The sequence below is a fragment of the Vombatus ursinus genome, unplaced genomic scaffold (genome assembly GCF_900497805.2).
Source record: "Vombatus ursinus unplaced genomic scaffold, bare-nosed wombat genome assembly UNPS02014798.1, whole genome shotgun sequence".
Classification (NCBI taxonomy): domain Eukaryota; kingdom Metazoa; phylum Chordata; class Mammalia; order Diprotodontia; family Vombatidae; genus Vombatus; species Vombatus ursinus.
Window position 1 is genome coordinate 21,041,264 of NW_020954576.1, and position 27,461 is coordinate 21,068,724.

Sequence of the window (27,461 nt, forward strand, 5' to 3'; positions counted from 1 at the left end):
CAATAAAGTCCTGCTTAAAATATTGCAAGATGTCTAGGTATACTGAATCACACTTTATTGTTTTTTTTTAAATAGTATTTTATTTTTTCCAGTTAAAGAAAATTTTTAATGTTCATTTAAAAAAAATTTTTGAGTTCCAAATTTTTCTGTCTCCCTCCTTCCCCTCCCCCCCACCTAAAAGGGTAAGCAATTTGATATAGGTTATATATGTATAATCATGTAAAACATATTTCCATATTAGTCATGTTGTAAAAGAAGAAACAGAACAAAAGGAAAAAAAAACCATGAAAAAATAGTATGCTTCAATCTGCATTCAGACTCCATCAGTTCTTTCTCTGGATGTGGATAGCATTTTCCATCATGAGTCCTTTGGAATTGTTTTGGATCATCGTGTTGCTGAGAAGAGCTAAGTCATTCATAATTTATCATGTTGCTATTACTGTGTACAACATTCTTTTGGTTCTACTCTTTTCACTTTGCATCAGTTCATTTAAGTCTTTCCAGGTTTTTCTAAAATCTGCCTGCTTATCATTTCTTATAGCACAGTAATATTCTATTTCATTCATAGACTACTTGTTCAGCCATTCCCTAATTGATGGGCATCCCCTCAATTTTCAACTTTTTGCCACCACAAAAAACAGCTGCTATAGATACTTTTGTTTTTGTTATTGTTTTTCTTTTAGTAAGGCAATTGGGGTTAAGTGACTTGCCTAGGGTCACACAGCTAGGAAGTATTATGTGTCTGAGGCTGGATTTGAACTCAGGTCCTCCTGACTCCAGGGTCGGTGCTTTATCCACTGCGCCACCTAGCTGCCCCAAAAGTGTAATTTTTTTTTTTTTGCTTTTTTGATGAGGCAATCAAGGTTAAGTGACTTGCCTAGGGTCACACAGCTAGTTAAGGGTCAAGTGTCTTAGGTCAGATTTGAACTCAGGTCCTCTTAACTCCAAGGCTGGAGCTCTATTCACTGCACCACCTAGCTGCCTTGCTATAGATATTTTTGTACATGTAGGTCCCTTTCCCTTTTTATGATCTCTTTGGGATACAGACCTAGTAGTGAATACCTCTAGACTTTGACAAATGGATCTTTGATCTCACTGATGGGGCTATTGACTCCAATAGTGCGGATTTCAGATCCATCGACTCTTATCCCAAGTGATTCTGGTTCATGCCTTCCCATCAGCCACCCACAGAACATCCACCCAGGCACCTTTAAAGATTCTTCTTGGAAACTTCTTTTGCTAGAGGACTCTAATCCAATTTCCTCCCAATTTAACCCTGAAGTCCTATATCTTGACTCTCCATTTTCTAACTTTCCCATCCACACAAATGATGAAGAAATACCAACATGAAAGTTATGGAATTGTGCAGCTATAAGAGGTAAAAGAATTCACCTGGACTCACATGAAATTTTTCTCTTCTCCAGTCCCATTGCATTTACTGTCTGTCCTCATCCTGGAATCTGACTATATTCTATCTTTCATTGTCTGATATACATACACATTTTCATGTACACATTTGTGTGGTATACACACACCTATACATATTTATACTATTAAGCTATTAAAGCTTAAAACTGCTCTAGGACTTTTGGGACATCTTGTGTATGTAAGTGCCTTATTTCTCTCAATAACGCTTTAAGTTCATTGAGGGCAGGGATCATGTCATAGACTGATATCTTTCACATTGCCTAACAGTCTTAGGCACACTGGACGTGCTCAGAAAATATTTACAGAATTTGATACCCTCTGGCTCTGAGCAGAATTACTCCTAAACTAATTGAGACAGAACTATAATTAGTCTGAGATCTGGAAGAGATTTTGCAAATCATCTAGACCCAATCCTTTGTTTTACAGATAAGAAAACCTGGGTTGGAGGAGGGCAGGGGGTTACATACCCAGGACAGAGTCACTCACCCTCTAAACCCTTGGAAAGATTGGAGATGAGTTGGGGACACTTTAAGTAGAACTTCAAAGGCTTTCCAATAACCAGCAAGATGTATGACTCTGGGAGGTGGCCCCAATAAAACCATGAGGGATCAGACCCCAACACTGTGTATATAAAAGGGCTTCTGCAGAGATAATGGAAGAGAAGGGATATGGGGAGGCATGGCCGTCTATTGGGAAACATACCATGCTCTGAATTAAGTGGTACACGTTCTGGATGACAGACAAACAATACAGGAGTTCAGAGAAGAGCTAGACAAGAAACTAGAAAATGAGAAGACTCAATTAACGGTTATAGATGTTGAATTTGGCTTGAGGCAGTATTCCATTTAACCCTTCCTTGAAATCTCTACACTATTCTTTCCCTCCCCCTGCCCCGCCCTTAATTTGAAGCTATATATCATGGCTATCAATGGCCTTTTTCCACCCTCTCATTTTGTTTGCAAATTTTCTAGGCATTTCTGTATGTTGATGTTTTAAATTCCTCTTAAAAGAATATAAGTAAATTCTTTTGTAATATGGCTAATATGGAAATGTTTTGTAGGATTGCATGTATATAATCTATATCAAATTGCTTGCTTTCTGAACAGGGAGGGGAGAGAGAGAATTTGGAACTCAAAATTTTTAAAAGACAAATGTTAAAAATTTTGTTTTGTTGAGAAAAGAAAAAAAAAGAATAAGTAAGAAATGCAGACTTTTAACAACCATACACATTGTTCACATTTACTAATCAGAGAAAGGTAGATATTACCTTTTCTACTTCTGTAAAGTTCAGTTAAATTTTATCTGGCATAATTCCTGTCTTGGACCCTGAGAAACCAGCTGTGCTGCTTGACCATTCACATGGCTTGGATAAATGGAAATCTATGACTCTTTCTTCTTGTGAGAAGGAAGATCTACCTGAACTGGCTACCTACCCTTCCACTGATCTCTTAGGACTTCTAGGTATTTAATTGGCCCTGAAGATGAACTTTCTGAATTATTTCCTCCTCGTAGAGTGACCTTGAAAGCAGAAACTATCTTTTTCAGTTTGTCATTCTAGCTCTGAGCACAACACTTGGAATGTAGTGAGTGTTTAGTAAATACTTTTTTTCACTCATTCATTAAAAAAAAAGAAATGGGGGAAAGACAGACAAGGTCAGAGTTTTGTCTAGCAATGATGTTTATGTGATAGAGGGTATTGTGTTGGTGAGAAGGGAATTAATAATTCACTCTTGCATGCCTCCCCCTACTCCTCCTTGTCCTCCTCAACTCTTTTGTGGGTAGTTTCTTCCTTCTTATTGTCAACTATCTCAGTTCCTCCCCTTGGTGTGATTTAGTTTTTGTTTCAAACCCAATATTGGAAAGAGAAAATTGGGAGAGGAAGGGCTTAAGGTGGCCATCTTACCAATACCAGTTCACAGCTCACTCACAACTTTCTCTCTCCTCTTCTCCCCAAAGTGTTAGGTTCATTTTGTGCCCAGGATCCTCCATGTCCATGCTGTTCTCTGCTTTGGGAAAGCTATAAAAATAGAAATCAATAATTTCTCTTCTGTTCATCTCTGAGCTCCCATTGTGCCAAGAAAGGTCCCAGCAGTAATAAAAATCAATTTATCTCTCTCCTTGTATAGCCCACCACCCATTGCCTCCCTCTCACTTACCTTTTAGCAATGAAACACATCCATATCAGTAATGCTGTGGTTAACCACAGCTTTATCTTAATACTGGCTTAAAAGACTATTTTCATTCCTATAAAAATTAAAAAAAACAACAACAACAAACCTAGAGATAAGCTTTGGAACACATATGCTCTCTCAGGAAGGGATAAGGGAGAGTTGGGAAGGGAATCACCATCTTGGATCTGCTCTTCTGAGTAAGTTCAGCAAACGGAAGGTCTGTCTAGACACTCAGCTTGGCTCCAGTCTGGGGCATCATGATGACATCATTGCTAAAGTTCTGCTTCTGTTTCCATGGGGACTTCTTTCCATGGCTTCTGCTGTCCTGGTCTCTTACTCTTCTGCTTCCAGTCTCTAGTGAGGCAACCACCCAGGGCCCAGGGTACAACAGAACAGTGACTCCCTGCTTACTCCTGATCTCTGGTTCTCCTGCCTCTTGAGTGACTCCTCCCCCTAGTTCTCATCCTCATCCTACTCTTCCCTTAGAAATAGAAGGAGCTCAGTTCTCTACCTTCCTCACAGGGTTGCTATGTTCTAGGAGGCACTTAATAATGTTTAGTCCCTTCCCACCAGCAGACTCAGTAGAGTAGCCCTGGAGAATTTCCTAGCGCTGGTAGTCAATGACTTCCAATGACCTGTTCTGCTAGAAAGATGAAATAACTTATTTTAATAGTAAGTTGAAGAGCTTGGACTACAAATTGAGTGCTCTTTGCATTGTACCTGGGGGAGAAACTTGGGGATTCAATTCAATTTATTAAGTGCCTGCCACATTCTTTTTTTTTTTTTAAGGCAATTGGGGTTAAGTGACTTTCCCAGGGTCACACAGCTAGTGTCAGGTGTTTAGTCTGAGGTTGGATTTGAACACAGGTCCTCCTGACTGCAGGGCCGGTGCTCTATCCACTGCTCCACCTAGCTGCCCCATAGTGCCTGCCACATTCAAGGGATTATGCTAGGCACTGGGGATAGTCACTAAACATTTATTAAGCACTATATACATATATGTACATATATGTACATAGATATATATAAATATATATACACACACACATATATCTATACATATGTGTATGTATGTATATATAGATATAGATATAGATATAGATATAGATATAGATATCTGTTCCAAGCCCAGTGCTAAGCACTAGGAGTACAAAAAGAGGCAGAAGACAGTTCCTGCCCTCATTGACTGTACATTGTTCAGAACAGGAGCTGGGACAGGTATAGGGCCTGTAAATTTCAGGCAGAGGAGATTGCTAACAACTTAGGGGGATTGGGAAAGGCTTCTGATAAGAGATGGTTCCTGAAACCACTCCTTAAAAAGAAACTAGAGAAAATCAGGAAGAGGTATTTTGAGTTTGCCAGTGTTTATTCAGTACTCATAGACTATTGAAAATTCTACTTTGAATTAAATCGTTAATGTAGATTTATTTTTGTTGTTTTTGTCTTTTACAGAAATGGGATTACAAGAAATTCAGAAAAAGATCAAAGATGCTTTTGAGGTGTTTGACCATGAATCTAATGACACCGTGGATGTTAGGTTTGGAAATTTTTTCTTACATAAAAATTATATTAGATAGAATACTGTTTAAGTCCTAAATTACTTAAGTAACAAGTAAAATGTAAGGAAACCTTTTCCTTATTCATAGAATATGTAAGATTTGTTATGCCATAGCAGTAATTTTCCACTGTTGGTTTTATTAAAAGGTAGAAATTGAATACTTGCTTAGTATTATTTTCTATACGTAGAATCATAGAATTTTAGCCTTGAAAAGGACCTGAGGGAGCTGAAGTATAAACATTCACCATTACCATTATTTGTGGTGTATATCCTCAGCAGGGTCCTCACCGTTAGTAGATAGTCTTTCTACCCAAACCTTGTTAACTCCTAATCTCACTTTTCACAGAGACTTGCATATCTTTTGTTCTCTCTTCACCGCCAACCGCATCCTAAGCATCCCACACATATAGAAGATGACCTTACCTCCTGCATCCCTGAGAAGACTGAGGCCATATGACCTGACCTAGACTCCCTTAGCTCCCCTTCCTCTATGCCCTGGAGCTTCTCGGCATCATTATCTGCTTTATCTTCCTCCAGATGCAAAAAAAAGAAATGTTCCCCATACCCCTCACTAAGGCTGTTTTCTCAACCTGTAATATAGTGGGCTGAGGCTGACTGAGGCTGATCCCCTGATAGTTTAAGTAAAATATTGAAACAAAATTTAGGTCATTTAGCAGTTAACAAAAGGATATGTACTTAGCCATAGTATAGAAAGGATATAGTACTTTTCTGGTCAACAAGGCGGGGTGTGGTGACTAAGGAAGTCTTGGGACATCTGTCAACTCCACATGGGTAAGACTTTTTATGCCTTTAGCTAATGAAGGAACCAAATAAGTATGGCCTGAGGCCACTAGGATGCTTCAGTCCATAGTTAGGTGGCTTGAACCTTAGTTCCTTAGGCTAAGAACTACCCTAACCAAATGGGGGCGGTGTAGAGAGGATAGAGTATCACATGTTACCTCAGTCCTATTTCCTTTTGCCTTCTCTAGGACTTGGCTTTAGCCATCATCTCCTTTTTCTCAATCATCTTCAATCTCTCCCCCATAGCACCTCATTTGTTTCCAAGTACGCTCAGATTTCCTCAAACCAAAAATGAGCCTTCTATTGAGCCTTCCAGTCTCATCTTTCTTCATTATTAAACTTCTTGAAAAGATGCCCTTATATCCAATGCCTCCACTTCCTCACCTCTCTTACAAATGGGCCCCTTTTCCAGTTGCTCAATGGAAACTTCTTTTTCAAATAGCTATTTTTTAGGTTTCACACTTCCTGTCTTTTCTGAGTTTTTGACACTATCAAGCACTTCCTCCTTTAAAAGAAAAATTTTTCCAACTAACAAGCATAAAAATAAAGAAAAAAAATTAACATTTATTTTCTTTCCCTCTCACCCCCCTCCCCAAAATGGAAAAAGAAAAGAAAAGAAAAACAAAATCCTTATAACAAATGTATATAATCAAGGAAAACAGATTCATGTGTTGGCCTTATCCAAGAAAAAGTATGTCTTAACTGGCATCTTGAATCCATCTCCTTTCTTTCAGTAGGTAGGTAACATGTTTCTTCATGTCTTCTTAAATCATCCCCTTCTATAAGATAATCTTTTTTTTTTTTTTGGTCTCCAGATGCTTTTCTGATTCTCCTCCTAGTCTCCTTTTCTGTCTTCTTTGCTGGTTCCTCATCCTTTCCTGAGCCTTTAATGAGAGTGTTGCCCAAGTGGTTAGTCAGTCAACAGGCATTTTAAACACTTACTGTGTGCCAGGTGTTGTGCTAAGCACTGGTGATACAAATATGAGCAGAAGCAGCCTCTTCTTTTCTCTTTCCCTCCTAGTAGACTGTAAGTTTTTTGAAGGCAGTGAATTTTAAAAAAATGTCCATGTAGCCACATTTCCTTGCACATAGTAGGAGCTTAATAACTGATAGTTGAATTTGTTTTTTTATTAGTTTTTATTGATAACTTCTGTTTTTTACTTCATCATAGTTTTCCTAAATATTTCTCCCCCACTCCCTCCCAGAGAACCATCCCATATAAAAATAGTTGTTTGTTTTTTTAAGAGAGGAAAAAAATCAGTATAGCTGATCAGTACATTGAAAAAAATCTGAAAATCTGTGCAATGTGTAACAACTGTGGACCTCTTACATCCACAAAAGGGTGAATTGGGAGTGTCTTCTCATATCTCTTCATTTTGTCCTGCTTGATTGTTGTAATTTTGTTTACATTCATTTTTTATTTTTTGATGTGTAGTTCTTTCCAAATACATTGTTGTAGTCAGTGTGTATATTGTTCTCTTGACTCTCTTTACTTCACTCTACATCAATTCATACAGATCTTTCGCTGATTCTCTGTAATCATTGCATATGTCATTTCTTATAGCACAGGAGTATTCCATTACATCCAAGTACCACAATTTGTTTAGCCATTGCCCAATTGATGGCCTTTGTTTCCAATTCTTTGCTATCATAAGAAGTGCTGCTATAAATGTTTTGTTTTATACGGGCACTTTCTTCTTCTTCTTGACTTCCTTGGGGTATAAACCCAGTAATGGTGTCTCTGGTTCAAAGAGTATGGACATTTTAGTCACTTTATTTGCATAATTCCAAATTGGTTTCCAAAATGGTTGTACCATTTCACAGCTTCATCAACAATGTATTAGTGTGCCTATCCTTCCACAACCCTTCCAGCATTGACTATTACCATTTTTTATTCACTTCACCAATTTGGAGGATGTGAGGTAAAACTTTGGGATTGTTTTGATTTGCATTTCTCTTATTATTAGTGATCTGGAACATTTTTTCATGTGGTTGTGAATACTTGGCAGTTCTTTTCAGAATTGTTTTTTCATAGCTTTTGACCATTTATCTATTGGGGAAGGGCTGTTAGTCATATGTATTTATTAATTGTTTATATATCTTGGATACCAAACCTTTATCAGAGAAATTTAATACAAAGATTTTCCCCCATTCGACGCTTCCTTTCTTATCCTAGGTGCATTAATTTTGTCTGTGCAGAAGCTTTTCAATTTCACTAAATCAGAGTTATCTTTTTTATCTTTTATAATTGCCTCTATCCTTTGTTTGGTTAAGGATACATCTCTTATCTGCAGCTGTGACAGATACATGATCTTTTAATTTTTTGATACTATGAGCTTTAATATTAAGGTTATGTATCCATTTAGAATATATTTTAGAATGTGGTATAAGGTCTTGGTCTAAGCCTAATTTCTGCCAGATTGCTTTCCAGTTTTCTCAGCAGTTTTTATCAAATAAGTTTTTTTTCCTAGATAATTTATGCTTTCTGATTCTCCCTTGTCTGGTCTGTTTTATTAATCTTTTATAGTTGAATTTAATTCCACGGAGCCAGCTATCACCTCTTTGCAAATAACTCCCAAATATATTCTCTAGTCTTTACCTTTTGTAAGCTTCAGATCCACTTTTCCAACTAGCTACCTCTCCATCTGGATGTGCTATTAGTACCTTAAACTGAAATATCCCAAAATGAGCTCCTTGTCCATCCCCTTCTAAACTTATCTGTCCTCATTTCACCATATATTTGTGGCCACCAGTATTGATCTATATTCTTCCATGTTTGTAACCTTAAGATTATCTTTGGCTTTTCCTTCTGTCTCATCTTTAATATCCCAGCAGTTACCAGAGCCTGTCAATTCTACCTCCATAGCAGCTCTCAGATCTGTGTCCTCTCTTTTCTTACCATCACAGCTATAATGCAGGCCCATCATTATCATACTCTTGGATTAATACAGTACCCTTCTTATAGGTCTTACTGCCTCCCCTTTTTCTACTTTATTCTACTGCCAAAACTGTCTTTCTTGTGCATATATCTATCTGGTCATGTTATTCCTTCACTTAAAAATATTTAGTAGTTCCTTATTGCCTCCTGAGTAAAGGTTTTCATGCTTTTGCTTGTATTCTTTCTTACACCTAGAAAGGCTTCCCTCCCTTCACCTATTGAATTTCTACTTATTCTTGAAAGCTCAGCCTAATGATGCATCCTCCATGAAACCTTCCCTGACTCCTTCCATTGTTTATTTATTTATTCCTAGTTTTCAATATTCACTTTTATAAGATTTTGAGTTCTAAATTCCACCCCCTCCCTCCCCAAGACAGCATGTAATCTGATATAGGCTATACATGTACAATCATATTAAACATATTTCCACATTAGTCATGTTGTAAAGAAAAATCAGAACCAAAGGGAAAAACCACAAGAAAGAAAAAACAAACCAAAAAAAGAGAGAAAGTAGTATGCCTTGATCTTCATTCAGACTCCATGGTTCTTTCTGTGGATGTGGATAGCGTTTTCCATCTTTAGTCTTTTGGAATTGTCTTAGATCATTGCACTGTTGAGAAGAGGTAAATCTATGAAAGCTGGTCATTGCACAGTGTGGCTTTTACTGTGTACAATGTTCTCCTGGTTCTGCTTACTTCACTCAGCATCAGTCCATACAAGCCTTTCCAGGTTTTTCTAAAGTCTACCTGCTCATCATTTCTTATGGAACAATAGTATTCCATTTCATTCCTATACCACAACTTGTTCAGCCATTCCCCAGTTGATGGGCATCCCCTCAACTTCTAATCTTTTGTCACCACAAAAAGGGCTGCTATAAATATTTTTGTACCTGTGGGTCTTTTTTCCATTTTTTTTTTTTTTTGGTGAGGCAGTTGGGGTTAAGTGACTTGCTTAGAGTCACACACCTAGGAATTATTGTGTGTCTGAGGCCAATTTTGAACTCAGGTCCTCCTGAATCCTGGGGTAGTGTTCTATCCACTGTGCCACCTAGCTGCCCCACCTTTTCCCATTTTTATGATCTCTTTGGGATACAGCCCTAGAAGTGCTATTGCTGGGTTAAAGGGTATGCACAGTTTTATAGCCCTTTGGGCATAGTTGACCCCTCCCATTGTTAACCATCTACCTTAGACCTTATACAGCTAGGTGGGGCAGTGGACAGAGTGCTGAGTCTCATCTTCCTGAGTTCAAATCCAGTATCAGACACTTAGTAGCTGTGTGATCCTGAACAAGTCACTTAAACTTGTTTGCCTCAGTTTCCTTATCTGTAAAATGAGCTATAGAAGGAAATGACAAACCACTCCAGAATCTTTGCCACGAAAACCCCAAATGGAGTCATGAAGAGTCAGACACAACTGAAATGACTGAACAACAACAGCTACTTGTGCTAGTGTCATATTGATCTGTATGTTTCTTGTGGGTAATGGTTCTGTCATCTAACTTTTGTGTCTCCCTTAGCCCATAGCATAGTGCTTTGTACACAATGGAGACTTAATGTTAAATATTAAATAAGTGTAGCACTTTGTGTGGTCTGAGGGAGATGATTAACAATGGGAGGGCCATGTAGGATACAGCACTGGACTGAGATTTCAGTGATAAGTAGAAATTCAGTAGGTGAAGGGAGGAAGGATTTTTTTTTAGGAATAAAGATGCTATTGGGGGGTAGTAGTCAATTCTTTGTTGAGAAATAAAAGAGAAAAGGAAACAGGTATTTATTAAACATCTATTATGAACCAGACACTGTGCTAAGTAAGCACTTTACCAATATTGATACAACTCTGTGAGACAGGTGCTTTGATTATTATCTCCATTTTTTGGCTGAGGAAACTGAGGCAGACAGAGGTTAAATGACTTGCCCAGGGTTACACAGCTGGGAATTGTCTGAGGTTGTATTCGAACTTAGGTTTTCTTGACTCCAGGCACAGTACTCTATCCACTGACACCTGCTGGGGTGTGAAGCTGCAACTAATGAGTATGTAGTATGGCCTTCTGCATTGAATAATTACTTCTTATTAGTAAGTGCCAGTTCTATTCTGTGTGCTGTGATGATACATAGAACCATAGTGATAATGGATTGGACTTCAGAGATAGAAATCATTCATTGTACAGGTGAGGAAACTGAGATTCCAAGATGCTCAATGACTTGTCAAGGTCACCCTGATAGTAAGTAGTAGAGACAGGATTCCAACCTAAGTCTTCTAATTTCAAATTTAACACTGCAGTGTATCTGGTTCTATTCCTACTATGGATGGAGGATGATTCTTGTTCCACTTATCATGGATGGAGGACTGTTCCAACTCATTCTAAATGAGGAGGGAATTTTGAGGATATCCTTCTAGGGTTAAACCACCTCAATCATTCATCTAGAGGAAAGGTGGTCTCCTTGTTAGTAATAACATGTTAACGTGTTTCTGTGGTAAATTTTGCAAACCCTGGAAAATACCATGGGATCTCAGGATTATAGTTCTAGAACTGAAATGAGTTTCAGAATCCATCTCGTTCAACTTTCTCATTTTACAGATGAGGAAACCGAAGTATAGGGAGGTTAAATGCCTAAAGTCAAATTGGCAGGACTTAAACCCAGAGCCACTGGCTCCAGAATCAGTACTGTTTCCATCATGCTACCCCATAAAATCCTCACCAATTCTAAATATAGACAATTTGTAGGATATATTAGAAACTTGTGTTTTGTTTTTGGAGCTCCTTAAATTCTTCAGCTCAGCATATATTTATTTGGTACCTACTATGTGCAAGGCAAGTTGAGGATTCTCCTACCACTAATTGTTAGTTAGATAGTGCTTTAAGGTCTGCAGAGCTTTCTATGCACATTTCTCATCTGAGCCTCACAACAATGCTGTGAAGTAAGTGCTGCAGGTATTTTTTACTCATTTTGTTATTGAGGAAACAAAGTTTTAGTGACTTTCAGGGTCACACAACTAGTAAATACCTGATGTGAGATGTGTGCTCTCTGTCCACTCTGTGGTGCTTATGTTCTTGTGAGGGAAAGTGGGAAGAAATTGGGTAAATGTACAAATACTTTAGCATTAGTTAAACACTTACTATGTGCCAGGCATTGACTAGAACAGGGGTGGGGAACCTGCAGCTTCGAGGACACGTGTGGTCTTATAGGTCCTCGAGTGCGGCCTTTTGAGTGAATCCAAACTTCACGGAACAAATCCCCTTAACAAAAGGATTTGTTCTGTAAAACTTGGACTCAGTCAGAAGACCGCACCCAAGGACCTGGAAGGCCACATGTGCCTACAGGCTGCAGGTTCCCCACCCCTGTGCTAACATAGATTTAGAGTTAAGAGAGTCCTCAGAGGTCATCTGGGCTAACCTCTTCATTTTGTTTAAATGAGGAAACTAAAGACAGGGGGAGTAAGTTCCTTGGTTAATGCCACGCAGGTATTGTGTAGTAGATTCAGAATCTGAATCTGAGTTTCTCTAATAACAAGTCCAAGACAAAATAAATACAATATGACAAGTGTGAGTAAAACGTTATGGGCGTTCAGAGGGCTTTCAGGGTGAATCAAGGAAGGTTTTAAGGAGGAGAAAGTATTTAAGCTGAGTCAGATTTCAGTAGCTAATGATGTGGTGGGAAGGGCACTGTAGGTGGAGGGAATAGCATGAGCAGTGAAAACTAGCAGAGTGATTTTGGGTAAAAGACTTAACTAACTTTCCCCTTCTCCCTATACTCCCTTCAGGTTACCAAGGAAAATGGAGAGTTCCTTTAGAAAATGTTAAGAAGGACTTCAACCTGAAAAAAAAAAAGTGATTTTAAAAGTCAGTGGGGAAACTTGACCTATGTCAGTAGTTTACTGAGTGGGAGGACTACTCTTAGATTGACCTAAAAAACAAATATGAGGATTGTCCACAAAAGGAGGGAGCTGGACTCACTGGGGAACTGAGGTATGTCTTTGTTGATGATGACAATAAGAGAAAGGTCCATTGTCATCCTGGGACATGGACTTAAGACATGTCAGAAAACTTCCCAAGACTTGGCAAGCTAGATGATTATAATTTCTTTTTCTTTCTTTCTTTCTTTCTTTCTGGTGAGGTGGTGGGGTTAAATGACTTGCCCAGGGTCACACAGCTAGTAAGTGACAAGTGTCTGAGACTGAATTTGAACTCAGGTCCTCCTGGATCCAGGACAGGTGCTCTATCCACTGCGCCACCTCTTGGCCCTCCATGATGACTTATTTCTGGATGGTTCATGTGGATCTAAATGATGCTGCCAGAATGAGCCTAGAAAGCATTGACAAAGATTTCAGAGACTTGTGCAAGAAGGAGACCCCTAGGTGCATAAGTGTTGTTTCCACACAGCTGCCTATTGAAAGTAAGGAATTAAAAAAAAAAAAAGGAAAAGCTGATTTGAGAGATGAAAGGCTGATTAAGAAGATAGTGTCTGGGAATAGGATTTGGATTTCTTTTCCATATGGAAACAACAGGCTCTTGGTTAGGGGTGGGATGCATTTGCTTTTGTAGTGCTTGATTTTCATGGTTGTGGGTTTTGTTTTTTTTTGGGGGGGGTCTAAATATGGTGTCTATCTATCCTTTTGCCATTCAATTGAATAAAATAATTTTACAATGAAAACAGATTGGCAAGAATGTATTTGTTGGTTTCATGCATATCTAATCAAACTGAAAAAGGTGAGGAAGGGAGAAAACTGCTAATATATATACACCAAGATAGTTAGAGAGAAGCTATAATGTAGGAAGATTGGTTGAGTCAAACCTGTGATATGGCAGCCAAAAAAGCAAATGTGAATTTAGGCTGAATTAAGACAGTCCTAGCTTCTAGGAACAAGCAGTAGACTGTACTGTACTTTGCCCTCATCAGAGAACACAGAGAGTATTGTGTTCATGTCTGGACACCACTCAGGGTTAGGAAGGACATTGATAATCTGAAGAATGTCCAGAGAAGGTCAGTAGAGATGGCACAGGTCCTTAAGTTCATGCCACATGTGAATTACTTTGACCTTAAAGGTGTCATTGAGACTTGGAGGGATGACACCTATGACTGTTTGAAGGAACCAGTGATGTTTAGCCTGGAAGAGAGAATATTCAGGGGGTACCTGATAGCTGTTGTTAACTATTTGAAGGCATATCTTTTGGAACAGGTTTCAGGTTTGTTCTGTTCGATTCCAGAGGGTAGAACCCGGAGCAATGTTGGTGGAAGTTTCAAAGAGGAAAATTTAGGCTTGATATAAGGAGAAGTTTCCTCATAACTGGAAATAGTCATGAGTGATCTTGACTGTTTCAGGAAGAAGTGTTTCCCTGGAGGTCTTCTAGCAGCCTCGATGGCCACTTGTTTGGTATGTGGTAAGAGAGATTCTTTTGCAGGTATGAGTTGTATTAGATATAGCACTGAGGTCCCCAGATTCATTCATTCTTCTGGATGAATTTTTTATTATTTTTTCTAGCTCTATAAAACATTTTTTTGGTAGTTTGATTGGCATGGCCCCAGATCTTTTTCAGATAAACTGTTGGCTAGTCATAGCTTCCCTGTCTTGTAGTTGTGAAGTTGATATATTGAACCGCAGGGTAATATTTTATATTTCCTCTCTCTTACGTTCACCTTGTTAGATTTGAGCCAATATTCTAGACCATCAAGATGTTTGTAGATTTTGGCTCTGTCACCAAGTACTTGAAGTTGAGGAAGGTAGGAAAGACTAAATAGCAGGCATGTACTTGGATTAAGGCAAAGAGGTGAGCCAGGTGCCTGAAGCACTAGGTCAGTAAGGCAAGTAATGATAGAGACAAGAAGGCAAGTCAGGAATTAAGGAATCATTAAGAGTGCCAAATTAACAAAGCCAAATGGGTTGGCAAATTGAAGAATAAAGCCACTAGGCAGCAGATGAAGGAGAGCAGTCCAGAGGGACGGCAGAGGTGAATCACACACCTGTAGGACCTTGACCACCTGTTGGCCATGGTTCTATTAAATTTCTTTTAAAAAATGTATGATCTTTCTTTTTTTTTTTTTGTTCAATCATCAACAAATACTAACATTCCAAAATACAAAAACAAAATATAGAGAGTTGTGCAAGAAACAGTAAATCTGTTATGTAATTTGTTTTCTGAAAAGCATAGGTGAAATTTAGCAAGGTAATAACTAAAGTATCCTGTTTGTATCCCTTTATGAACATCTTTTTTGTTTTCTTCTGTGTATTTTAAATATCTTATTGATGTTCTTTTTTCTCTTTTTGCAGCTTTATCACTTTCTGTTAGTTCATACTCTTCCTACCAAATAGTAGCCTTCCTTTATTCCAAAGAATAATAGTTAAGCACAACAAATTAAGACTTTGGCCATCACTGAAAATGCATCATTGCGTACCTCTAGTCCATAACCTTTCTAAAGCCTTTCAATCATGTTCTAAAAAAAAGTTTTATTGATATGTTTTCTTTTTACATTTAAACATAGATTACTCCCACTTGTGTAACAGAGTAAAACAGTTACGTAAAATAATAATAGTGACCTCATCTGAAAGTACACGAAACATTTCACATCTAACATTCCCACCCCACCTCTCTGGTTTTTTTTTTAAATTAACAGAAACGTTTTCTTTCCCTCTCACATCCACCCCATTGAAAAGAAAAATAAAAAGAAATTTCTTCTCACAAATATGCTTCGTTAATCAAAACAACTTCCCTCAATTAATACATATGAAAATATATGTGTCTCATTCTCTTTACTGTTGGCCCTGGCCATTTTCCTTGATGTTGAACTCTTTGGTATGTGTTATTGACCCCAATAAGAGTATGAGCTCCTTAAGAAGCAGGACTGAATTGTTTATATCCCCTTTAGCACATGGTTAGCTTCTCCTCTCTCCCTTTGCCAAAAAAAAAAAAAAAGAAAGAAAAACAGAGGAATGGAACATTTTAAAAATTTACAGAAAACAAAGAAAGCCAGAAAGAATCACAGACAAGCAGGAAAGCTTTGAAAGCTACATGTTGAATTGTAAAAACAAACAATATTAGAGGACTTAAGAACTCTGATCAATGCAGAGATCAGCTATGATTTCAGATGACCATTGATGAATATTACCTACCTCCTGATAGAGAGGTCATGGACAGATATTCATAATGAGAAATTTAAGGGCATGGCCAATATGGACATTTGTTTGTTGTCAAGGGATTTGTTTTTTCTTTTTTCTTTTCAATATGGGGAGGAGAAGATGGGAAGGAGGGAAAAAATGCTTGATAATTGAAAAAAATAATTTTAAAAAGATTCAAAAAAGTCACATGTTGAATTTATTATATATTTTAAAAGCAAACCAAGCTGTACATAATGGAGTTTGCATTTTTCTGTATAATCTTTTTTTTCCTGTTCTATTCTATCTGTCTACACACATAATTATGGTATTTGTTAAATTCAAAAATAAAAAATAAAATCTTAATTTGTCATTTTTATGACATAATTATATTCCATTATGTTTACATACCAAAATTTGTTCAACCATTCTTAAATCAGTAGGCACTCATTTTCCTTGTAATTTTTGCTACCGCAAAGATTACTGTTATGATTATTTTGTTTTATGTGGGACCTTTCATTCTTTGTCCTCTGTGGGGTATATGCTTAATAGTGGGATTTTTGGGTCAAAGGATATGAACCATTTAGTGATATTTCTTGCATAAATCCAAATTGTTTTTGGAATTACTTTAGAATCTATGGCACATTCTTTTTAAATACTTAACAAAATCCTCAATTATGCCAAATTTTCCTTTGACATTGGATTTACCTTTTAGAAACAGTCAAAAGTCATTTGTAGCCAAATCTGATAAATAATGAGGTAATCCAGCAGCACAATACTATTTTTGGTTTAAAAAAAATCAGGTATAATTCTAAAGCCATAAGACGAATTTTTTTCCTGTGACTAGAAGACTGTCATAGGAGGAAATGCTGACCATGATCCTCAACAAGCCAGTTACCTAGAGAAGATTTGTTAACTTAAGATCTTGCTGAAAGTTTCTAAAATTCCATCAGTTATGAAAATGTTAACCTCCTTTTACTAATATAATGATCCATCTGGTGATGGTGAGCATTCATAGTTTGCCTTGGTTAAAATTTTTGCTGGGGCGGAGCCAAGATGGTGGAGTAAAAGCAGTGATTTGCTTGAGCTCCCAAACCCTTCCAAATACCTGTTAAAAAATGACTTTAAACAAATTCTAAAGCAGCAGAATCCACAAAAAGACAGAGTGAAACAAATTTCCAGCCCAAGACAACCTGGATGGTTGATCAGAAAGGTATATCACGCTGGGCAGGGAGAGGAGTGCAGTGCGGCGTGGGTGTGCAGGCCGCAGTGAACCTGGAGTAGGCCTCAGAGGACTGAATCATGGGCAGCTGTGACGGTTTCCAGATTTCTCAACCCATGAACGCCAAAGACAACTTAGAAGGTCAGTGGGAAAAGTCTATGACTGCGGTGAGAGAAGGAGCTAGGTCTCTATTGCAAGTTCCAAGCGCGGCCTCTGGGGTAGCGGCTGCCTCCTGAGCTTCTGGCCCACAGACTGAGAGGGAATCAAGAGACTGATCAGAGGGGGTTTGCAGGGATCTCTTTGCCAGTGCTGAGGCAGGAATATCTTGCTCTGCCCGTGCTTGGATCTGGGTCACAGTTCTGAGGGGGGGGTCCTGGGGTGAAGAGGAGTGCTGGTGTTGGGGAGCTTGTTGTGGCGGTGGAGATGAAACACCTCGCCCCTTATCATAGCACCTTGGAAGAACTGAAAATTTACAGGTCCCTAGAAGTATCTCTGAAAACAGCTGTACAAACCCTTGAAGCTTGGGACAGTATATTCTCCACATTGGAAGTAGACTCCTACCTTAACAAAGAGTTTAAAGCTCAAGTAATTGGCCAGGATCATGAGTAAGCAGCGCAAAAAGACTTTGGTGAAAAAGAAGATCAAAACATACAACCAGAAGAAGACAACAAAGTCAAAGCTCCTACATCCAAAGCCTCCAAGAAAAATATGAATCAGTCCCAGGCCTTGGAAGAGCTCAAAAGGGATTTTGAGAAGCAAGTAAGAGAAGTAGAGGAAAAACTGGGAAGAGAAATGAGAATGATGCAAGAAAATCATGAAAAACAAGTCAACAACTTGCTAAAGGAGACCCAAAAAAATACTGAAGAAAATAACACCTTAAAAAATAGCCTAACCCAAATGGCAAAAGACGTCCAAAACGCCAATGAGGAGAAGAATGCCCGAAAAAGCAAAATCGGCCAAATGGAAAAGGAAGTCCAAAAGCTTACTGAAGAAAATACTCCCTTAAAAATTAGAATAGGGCAATTGGAAGCTAGTGACTTTATGAGAAATCAAGAGACTGTAAAACAAATCCAAAAGAATGAAAAATTAGAAAACAATGTGAAATATCTCATTGGAAAAACAACTGATCCAGGAGAGAGAATTTAAAAATTATTGGACTATCTGAAAGCCATGATCAAAAAAAGAGCCCAGACATCATCTTTCAAGAAATGATCCAGGAAAACTGCCCTGATATTTTAGAACCAGAGGGCAAAATAGAAATGGATAGAATCCACCCATCTCCTCCTGAAAGAGATCCCCAAAGGAAAACTCCTAGGAATATTGTAGCCAAATTCCAGAGTTCCCAGGTCAAGGAGAAAATATTGCAAGCAGTTAGAAAGAAACAATTCAAATATTGTGGAAACACAATCAGGATAACACAAGATTTAGCAGCTTCTACATTAAGGGATTGCAGGGTATGGAATATAATCTGGAGGGCAAAGGAGATAGGATTACAACCAAGAATCACCTACCCAGCAAAACTGAGTATAATCCTGCAGGGGAAAAAATGGTCATTCAGCAAAAAGAGGACTTTCAAGCGTTCTTGATGAAAAGACCAGAGCTGAACAGAAAATTTGACTTTCAAATACAAGACTCAAGTGGAACATGAAGAGGCAAACAGGAAAGAGAAATCATAAGAGACTTATTAAGGTTGAACTGTTTACATTCCTGCATGGAAAGATGATATTTGTAACTCATGAGACCTTTGTCAGTATTAGGGTAGTTGGAGGGGAAAAAATTATATGTATGTGGATGGATAGATAGATAGATAGATAGATAGATAGAGGGCACAAGGTGAGTTGAAGATGAAGGGGTCATATCTGGAGAATAAAATTAAGGGGTAAGAGAGGATTATACTAGGAGAAGGAGAAAGGTAGAGGTAGAACAGAGTAAATTATCTATTTCACAAAAAAAAAAAAACCAGAAAAGAAAAGGCTCTTACAGTGGAGGGGAAATGGGGGAAGGTGAGAGGGAATGAGTGAATCTTATTCTCATAGGATTTGACTTAAGGAGGGAATAACATACACACTCAATTGGGTATGGAAATCTGTCTTACCCTACAGGAAAATAGGGGGGAAAGGGGACAAGAGAGTAGGGAGATGATAGAGAGAAGGGCAGATTGGGAAAGGGGGAATCAGAAGCAAATACTTCTGAGGAGGGACAGGGTCAAAAGAAAGAATAGAATAAATGGGGGAGGGCAGGATAGGATTAAGGGAAATAGAGTTAGTTTTTCACAGCATGTCTACTATGGAAATGTTTTTCATAACTGCACATGTATAACCTATATTGAGTTGCTTGCCTTTTCAATGAGGGTGGGTGGGGAGGGAGGAAGGGAGAAAATTTAGAACCCAAAGTTTTAAAAACACATGTTTAAAAAAAATTTTCACATGCAACTGAGAAATAAGAAATACAGGAAATGGGTACAGAAATCTATCCTGCCCTACAGGAAAATAGAAGGGGAAGGGGATAAGAGAAGGAGGGGGAGAGATAGAAGGGAAGGCAGACTAATGGAAGGGGTATTCAGAATGCATGCCATGTTGGGGTGGGGGAGGAGTGAGATGGGGTGAAAATTTGGAACTCAAAATCTTGTGGAAGTAAATGTTGAAAACTAAAAATAAATAAATTTATTAATGAAAAAAATAAGACTTCATCTCCCTAGATACATGTTGGCTATATTGCAAATAAATTAATAATATAAAAAAATTACAAAAAAAACCCCAAAAAACCTTTGCTGAGAACAAGGATAGTGAAAAGTATGTCTATAGCATGCTGACACAGGTTGCATGCAAGTTGGTCTTAACAGGAGATTTCTATAAATCAACATGTTATAAATGCTATTGTAGAAGTATAAATCTGGCTGACCCTAAATTTTTCTTGCGGTCTATGTAAACTGCCTCTAACGGTCTTGAGGAAAGCATCTACCTGTTAGAAATAAGAGCCATAAGTAATACTTAAAAACCTTAGCACATTTTTTAAACAGTCCTCTAGAAGATACCTTTCATTTTAAGGGACAGTTATGGCCTTTGTATCTTTATTTCAAGATGTTATGTAAGTCTTGATGATAAAGAATGGAGTAGGTAGAGGGTAGATGTGGGAGTGAATACAACAAAGGAAGATGGAGTATGTGTGTATATATTTATTGTATGTATATTATTTATATATATAATTATTACATAAAATATTTATATATTATATAAAATATTTATATGTTATATATGTACATATATTATCACATATATGTATTATATATGTACATATATATGCATATTTATATATACAGGTATTTCAGTAGAAAATAAGACCTAGTTCATTTGTTAATCTGTCAACTAGGCTTCCTCGTTAACTTTATTTTCATATCTAATACAGTGATGATTTTGCATCTTATAAAATAGCTGCCATTTAAATAGCACTTTACAAATACAAAGTGCTTTGGATATATTATTTCACTTAATAGTCATAATCCTTTAAGATAAATAGTGTGTTAATATCCTTATCTTCCTGATGAGGAAACTGAAATTCAGAGGTTGTGACTTGCTCAGGATCACATGTATTAGCTAATAAGAGATAACTGAACTTGGGTCTTGAGGCTCTAAATTTAGTGGGTCTCCCCCCCACTCTTTCCTGGAGTACCTTCTGAATTATCAAAAGATGACTTTGGGCAGCTAGGTGGTGCAGTGGATAGAACGCTGGGTATGTTACTTAACCTTCATTTGCCTCAGTTTCCTCATCTATAAAATGAGGATGATAGTAGCACCTACCCCTCCCAGGGTTGTTGTGAAGATAAAATGAGAAAATATTTTTAAAGCACTTCAGCACAGTTATTACATATGTGTCATATGTATGTGTATGTATATGTGTATGTGCATATATTGACCAGAGTATGGATCTCAGGCAGGGTACTTTGTGCCCGACACATAGAAAACACTATATAAATATTATTCCTATTCTTGTTTTATTATTACATTCTTATTCTCTGTATAATATATCATATAAATTAAGGGTAGGAACCTTGAGAAGCCACATAACATAATCTGACATATATACATACCCACATATGCATGCATACATAAACATTACATTCTTATTCTCTGTATAATATATCATATAAATTAAGGGTAGGAACCTTGAGAAGCCACATAACATAATCTGACATATATACATACCCACATATGCATACATACATAATCATTTATACCTATATGCACACACACAGGTGTAGGTAGCACAGTAAATAATTCACCAAACCTGAAGTCAGAAAGACTCATCTTCCCAAGTTCAAATCTGGCCTCAGATATTTACTAGCTATGTGACCCTAGGAAAATCACTTTAACCCTGTTTCCCTCAGTTTCCTCACCTGTAAAATGAGCTAGAGAAGGAAATGGCAAACCACTCCAGTATCTTTGCCAAGAAAACCCCAAAAGGGGTCATAGAGAGTCCAACACAACTGAAATGACTGAACAACAACATATGTAACATGCATATATGAAAATAGATATAGGTATCTATATAGATAGAAAGATAATTATACATATATATACATATATGTGTGTGTATATATATATATATATATATATACACACACACATATGTATTTATGGTGTATCTATAAAATGAGATTGGTTTTCATCCTGGCTTGTAGAAACAATCTCATGATTAAATGCTGCTCCTCAGTAAAACTAATCGCAACTTATTTACCAGAATCCTCCATTTCCTGAACATTTAAAGATAACAAAAGCTTTGTTAAACTGTACTTCTAAAAATGAATATTAAATATATATGCATATACACATATTTTAATATTATCAATTGGGCACTCTTAAAAAAATGTTTCTATAGCCATTTGGCAATAATTATTTTTCACTGAATGTGTGGAAAAATAGTATAGACTTTGTAAAACACTGAAGTGTTGTTTCCAGTAGAGTTGGTTCACCTTCAAATTTGTTTCTAATATTCAGATTCTACTACATAGCTTCTCCACCCCCCTACTTTTGCTGCTGTGGTGCTGAGAACAATGGCCCATTTTCATCCCAGGGTGGGTACCAGTGTTTCTCCGCTACAGAGGAGTGATGTACTTCTCCAGGAGGGTAGGGATATGCTGTATATGTTTGTACACAGGAGAAATCCTCTTAAGGTAAGTTAGAACAAAGAAAGTATCAGGGAGGCTTGATGTAGGAGAAAAGGGAGCTCTTAAATTGTTCTCAAAGACTCTTAAAAGTAATAGCTTGTGTTGAACAAGATACAGAGTACAGATCTCCAAGTATATTGCAGGTGCTTAATTAATGTTCGTTGGAGTGAATTAACTAAGGAAATTTAGCCATCACTTTGTCTTCATTTCATGTTTTTGCCAAATTGAGTCTAATCTCAAAAAAACAAAAAACTCAAACCCCGTTTCCATTTTGGCTTTGGCCTCCTTCCTAAGACAACTAATGAATGCTTTAGAATGGCCCTCAAGCTTGCCCTAGCACGGCATATCCGAAAAAAGGTTCTCAGCACCTGGCACAGAATCCAGCGCCTTCACCCTAAGAGGTTGTTTGTGGCCTCCGGCTGTTTGTTGAATGTGCCCTCTTGCATCACCGGAGCCTCCCCGAGCATTCAAGCAATGCTGTCTCCACCTAGTGTTAGAATGCTGATCCTACATGCAATCCCTTGGAAGTACTCCAGGAACCGGTTATCAGGGCGGAAATTTTACCCTGATCCAAATGCTGTTCTAAATTAAAAGATGATGCCATTGTTTCAAGCAACCTGATTGTGACTCATTTGTTCTGACTTGAACTTAGCCCCGTATCTCAGGGACTGCAGGAGATATGGTGCTGGTGCAACAGAGAATCCTTCTTTAGTTAGTTTCCACTTAGCAAAATGTGATAGAACTATGCACTAAGACAATAGAAATGAAACTGCGGATTCTGACGCCGCGAGGCCAACGGTTCTTAATATGGTTTGTTTTTTTTGTGTCGTGGACCCCTCTGGCAGTCTGGTGAAGCCTATGGACTTCTCAGAACAGTGTCTTCAAATGCACAAGATAAAATATGTGGAATTAAAAAGGAAACCAATGATTTTGAAATCCATTTATTGAAATATTTTAAAAAGCCAATTATACTGAAATCCATTAACCAAAATATAAAAGATGCCCAAGTTCTTGGACCCCAGGTCTAAAACGGATGCCCTAAATTCTGTAAATGAAGTAATTGCTTATCATTTAGCCTAAAAATTTTTCCTAAGCTGAAATGCTTAATAGTTGAAAAAGCTATTTCATGCTAAATATGAGGGGAGGCAGGGAATTAGCATTTATATAGCATCTACTACCAGGCACTATGCTGCTAAGTGCTTTACAAATAGTATCTCATTTGGTCATCACAACAACCCTTCGAGGTAGGTGCTGTGATTTTCATTTTACAGTTGTGTATATTTGTATGCATAAGAGAAGTCCCCTTACAACAAGTTAGGATAAGAAGAGAACCAGAGGGAAAGGTGCCCTGGATTGTTCCCAAGGACCCTTAAAAGTAATAGCTTGTGTTGAATAAGATAGAACAAATTTCCAAGCACTTTACAAATATTATTTCATTTGATCCTCACAACAACCTTGCAAGTTAGGTGCTGTTGTTATACACATTTTACAGTTGAGGAAACTGAGGCAAACAGAGGTTAAGTGGGTTGCCCAGGATCACACAGCTAACAAGTGCGTCAGAGGGCAGATTTGTACTCAAGTCTTCATGACTCTAGGCCCAGTGTGCTTTCCACTGGACCACTGGGTGTCTGCATTTGAAAAGAAAATAATTTTTATTTTCTCACAAGTGTTGCAAAAGACCATATGATTCCTATTTAAGGAGCAGAGAGAGAATTGAATGTCTGACATAAATACTGACAAACTTGAAATAGCTGATCAAGGAAATAGCCTGTATAGAAAGAAGGTAAGAGTGGGGGAATCAGAAACCACAGACTATATAGGTAGTAATTGATTTCCCACCTGCTGCCTTTCTGTCCTTCCTTTCTGCCCTCTTCCAAAATGACTAGGACCAAGGGACATTGGACCTGGAGGCAGGAGGACCTGAGTTCAAATCCTACCACAGATACTTACTAGCTATATGACTGAGCAAGTCATAAATTCTCTGGGCCCCAGATTGGATTCAGTGGCCACTAATGGCTTTTCCAGCTCAATCATCCTATGATTTACACACATGTGATACATACATACAGGTCATACGCGTGTATATTTACCAGAGTATGGATGTCAGGTAGGGTACTTTGTCTATTAAGGCAGCTCAGTACCTCTTCTGCAATATTTAATTTTAGAGAAGTTCCTGAAGTTACTGAGAAAATAGATCAAGTGACTTGCCCAGGTTTACAGAGCTAGTATGAAGCAGAAGCAGGAACATCCTGGCTCCAAGGTCAGCTCTCTTGTCCGCTATACCACCAGGCTGACTCTGTTTATTAGAATTTTAAAAAGTGAATTTGTTTCCAACTTTTAACATATTTGACCTCTAGTAAGTTTCTATTTTCTATAAAATAAAAATTGATTTAGTTCTAATTTTCAACATTAATTTACCTTTAAAAATCCCAGTTTGTGGAATAAAATAGGCTTATTCATCATAATATAGTATATGAATTTCTTGATTTTTAAAAATTTTTTATTCTTTTGTTTCATCTTTTATTGTATAATAAACGTGTAATTCATATCTTTAATTTCTTTCTCTTTATTTTTCTCTCTGCTTTAATGTCTTCTGTATTTTACCCCCTTGTCTTTCTGTTGTCATCGTCATCTTCCCCCCCCACCCCCGAACTTCCCACTCTTTCTTATCTCTTTTCCATTCTAGGTTTCTGGATGTCTCCCTCAAACAAGTTCTTCAATTTTTCTGGCTTCTGTTGTCCCGTGTTCTCTCTTCCTCTCTCTTTCCTCCCCCTCCCTCTTCCACCTTCCCCCTCCCCGCCGCACCCTCCCCACCCTCCCGCTGCACTGTCTTATTCTTGGGGCTAAACAGCGAGCAGTAAGATTTCTTCTGGACTGGCCAGGCTCCCAGCTCCCTTCAGTTACCATCTGGAGTTCTTCAGGACCCACCTGGCACCCTTCTGCTGCCTCCCCATGCTCCTGGCAGTAAGATTATAGTGGGAGTAGAGATCATAGGATTGTTGACTCCTCTCTCTTCTTTGCCCTTGAATCCCAGAAGGGAGAATGAATAAGAGGATCCATGGGACATTTTTATTATTGCTCTAAATCCCATCATTCCTACCTATCTCGGGGTTAGAACTCAAGAGAATAGGGACATCTTAAAACAGACTCATCCTACTCCATTAGTCCTTTAAAAAAAAAAAAAAGAAATCCTGAGAATCTGTTGGAACTTAGTAAGCTAAACATTCCTCCTCATTTTCCGTTAACTTTTTTTTCTTTTCTTTGATAGCCACCCTTTACATAGCTATTTTATTGATCACTATGCTCACCTAACTGAAACTGGATAATACCTACCTAATGAACTCTCACCTTTTTTGGTCAGAGGCCAGATTGGCAGCTAAATAGAGGAACTGATGCTCAGTTCTAGACAGTTGGTCATTGCTCATTCTCAACAGCTTGGGCACAGTCCTGAGCATGAGTCAATCACAGAATCAGTATTTACCAAGCTTCTACAGAATGGAACTGCTCACAGAATTTTCCTCACTGTTGTTTGGAGGAAAAAGGAAAGAATGGCCTTCATGTTGTCCTTCCTACTTTTAGAGGAGGCCTACTAATGTTACCTTTCATTCAGATTCTCCTTTAAGTGTCGCAGAAAGTTCTGAAAGGTGACATCCAATGTTGGCTGGTTTTTAGTTTTTAATTCTAATTTACTTGGACCCCAATTCTTATATTTTAGGCAAATTGGGAGGCAACGCTACCATGTCACCAATATTTACAATGTAAAACCCAGAACTAAGGCATAGCTGGGTAATTTAATTTTGAATGAAATTGATGAAAATAATGTACAACGGAGGCATGGATTATTATAGAAATAAAGATCCTATTAATATAAATATAATATACTTGGTTATAATGTCAGAGAGACTCTTCTTTTTCATTGTTGTTATTTGGTTTTGATTCCTAAGATGCGAAGCATGCATTTTTTCTTTGATTTTAAACATTATCACATAAGATGTAACATGGAGTAGTTCCCAACATTTTTCGGTTGGTGGACCCCTCAAGAACAAAAAAGGGTTGTGAACCCCTGGAGTAATATAATATTCTGCAATTATTTACTGCCAACAGTATCATTAAGAAATCTATCATGAAGCCGCTGGACCCCAGGAGTGGGGAACCTGTGGCCTCGAGGCCACCTGTGGCCCTCTAGATCCTGAAGTGTGGCCCTTTGACTGAATCCAAACTTCACAGAAGAAATTCCCTTAATAAAAGGATTTATTCTTTAAAACTTGGACTCAATCAAAAGGACCGGACCCAAGGACCTAGAAGGCCACATGTGGCCTTAAGACCACAGGTTCCCCACCCCTGCAGCCTGAACCATTGTTGTTGAGCCAGAAGGGCTTGTGAACCACTAAAGGGCAACTGTGGAATGGATAGACAGCTGGTCTTGGAGCTAGGAAGCCCTGGGTTTAAATTCTGTCTCTGACACATACTGGTTGTGTGACCTTGGGCTGCACATCATTTAGCCTTCATTGCCTTAGGATATGTAGCAAAGAATGCCAATGTACCTACCTGCATAGGTAGAGGGAGTTCCTCATCTGGAAATACCTGGCTGCAAAGAAATCCTAAGTCCAGCCCAGATCTCTATTGTATCATCATTTAGCTGGGTCAGCCTCCAGGATCTTATCTGGTTCAATTCTCCCTGTCTTTAGCATGCAGCCTAGGGGCAGCTGGGTGGCGTAGTGAATAGAGAGCTGGTCCTGGAGTCCTGGTGGACCTGGACCTCAAACACTTACTAGCTGTGGGACCCTGGGCAAGTCACTTAATCACTGCTTCAGTTTCATCACCTAGAAGATGGGGATGATAGATAATAGCATCTATCTCCAAGGATTATTATGTGGATCAATTGAGATAATATTTGTAAAGAAATTAGCACAAAGCCTGGCATGTAGTAGGTGCTATATAAATGCTAGATATTATTATTTTTAATAATAATAATAACAAGTCATATGAAGCAGATTGTTGCCTCTGCTATTTTCAAAGATTTTCAAGGAGATCCTACTGCCTTTCTTGGTAGTGTCTTCTAGTGTTCATTACACTTAGAGTGATAAGCAA

General features: G+C 38.1%; 1 protein-coding gene across 2 annotated transcripts in view; it reads left to right on the plus strand.

The window, feature by feature from the left end:
* LOC114049965 (dynein regulatory complex protein 8-like) overlaps positions 1-27,461 on the plus strand; it is a 117,476-nt gene that overhangs the window by 45,625 nt on the left and 44,390 nt on the right. For both annotated transcript variants that reach the window (XM_027871453.1, XM_027871452.1), the window contains exon 2: positions 5,052-5,136. In XM_027871453.1, coding sequence (XP_027727254.1) covers positions 5,054-5,136 — 83 coding nt within the window. In that variant the 5' untranslated portion in view covers positions 5,052-5,053. The remainder of the gene's footprint in view (positions 1-5,051; positions 5,137-27,461) is intronic.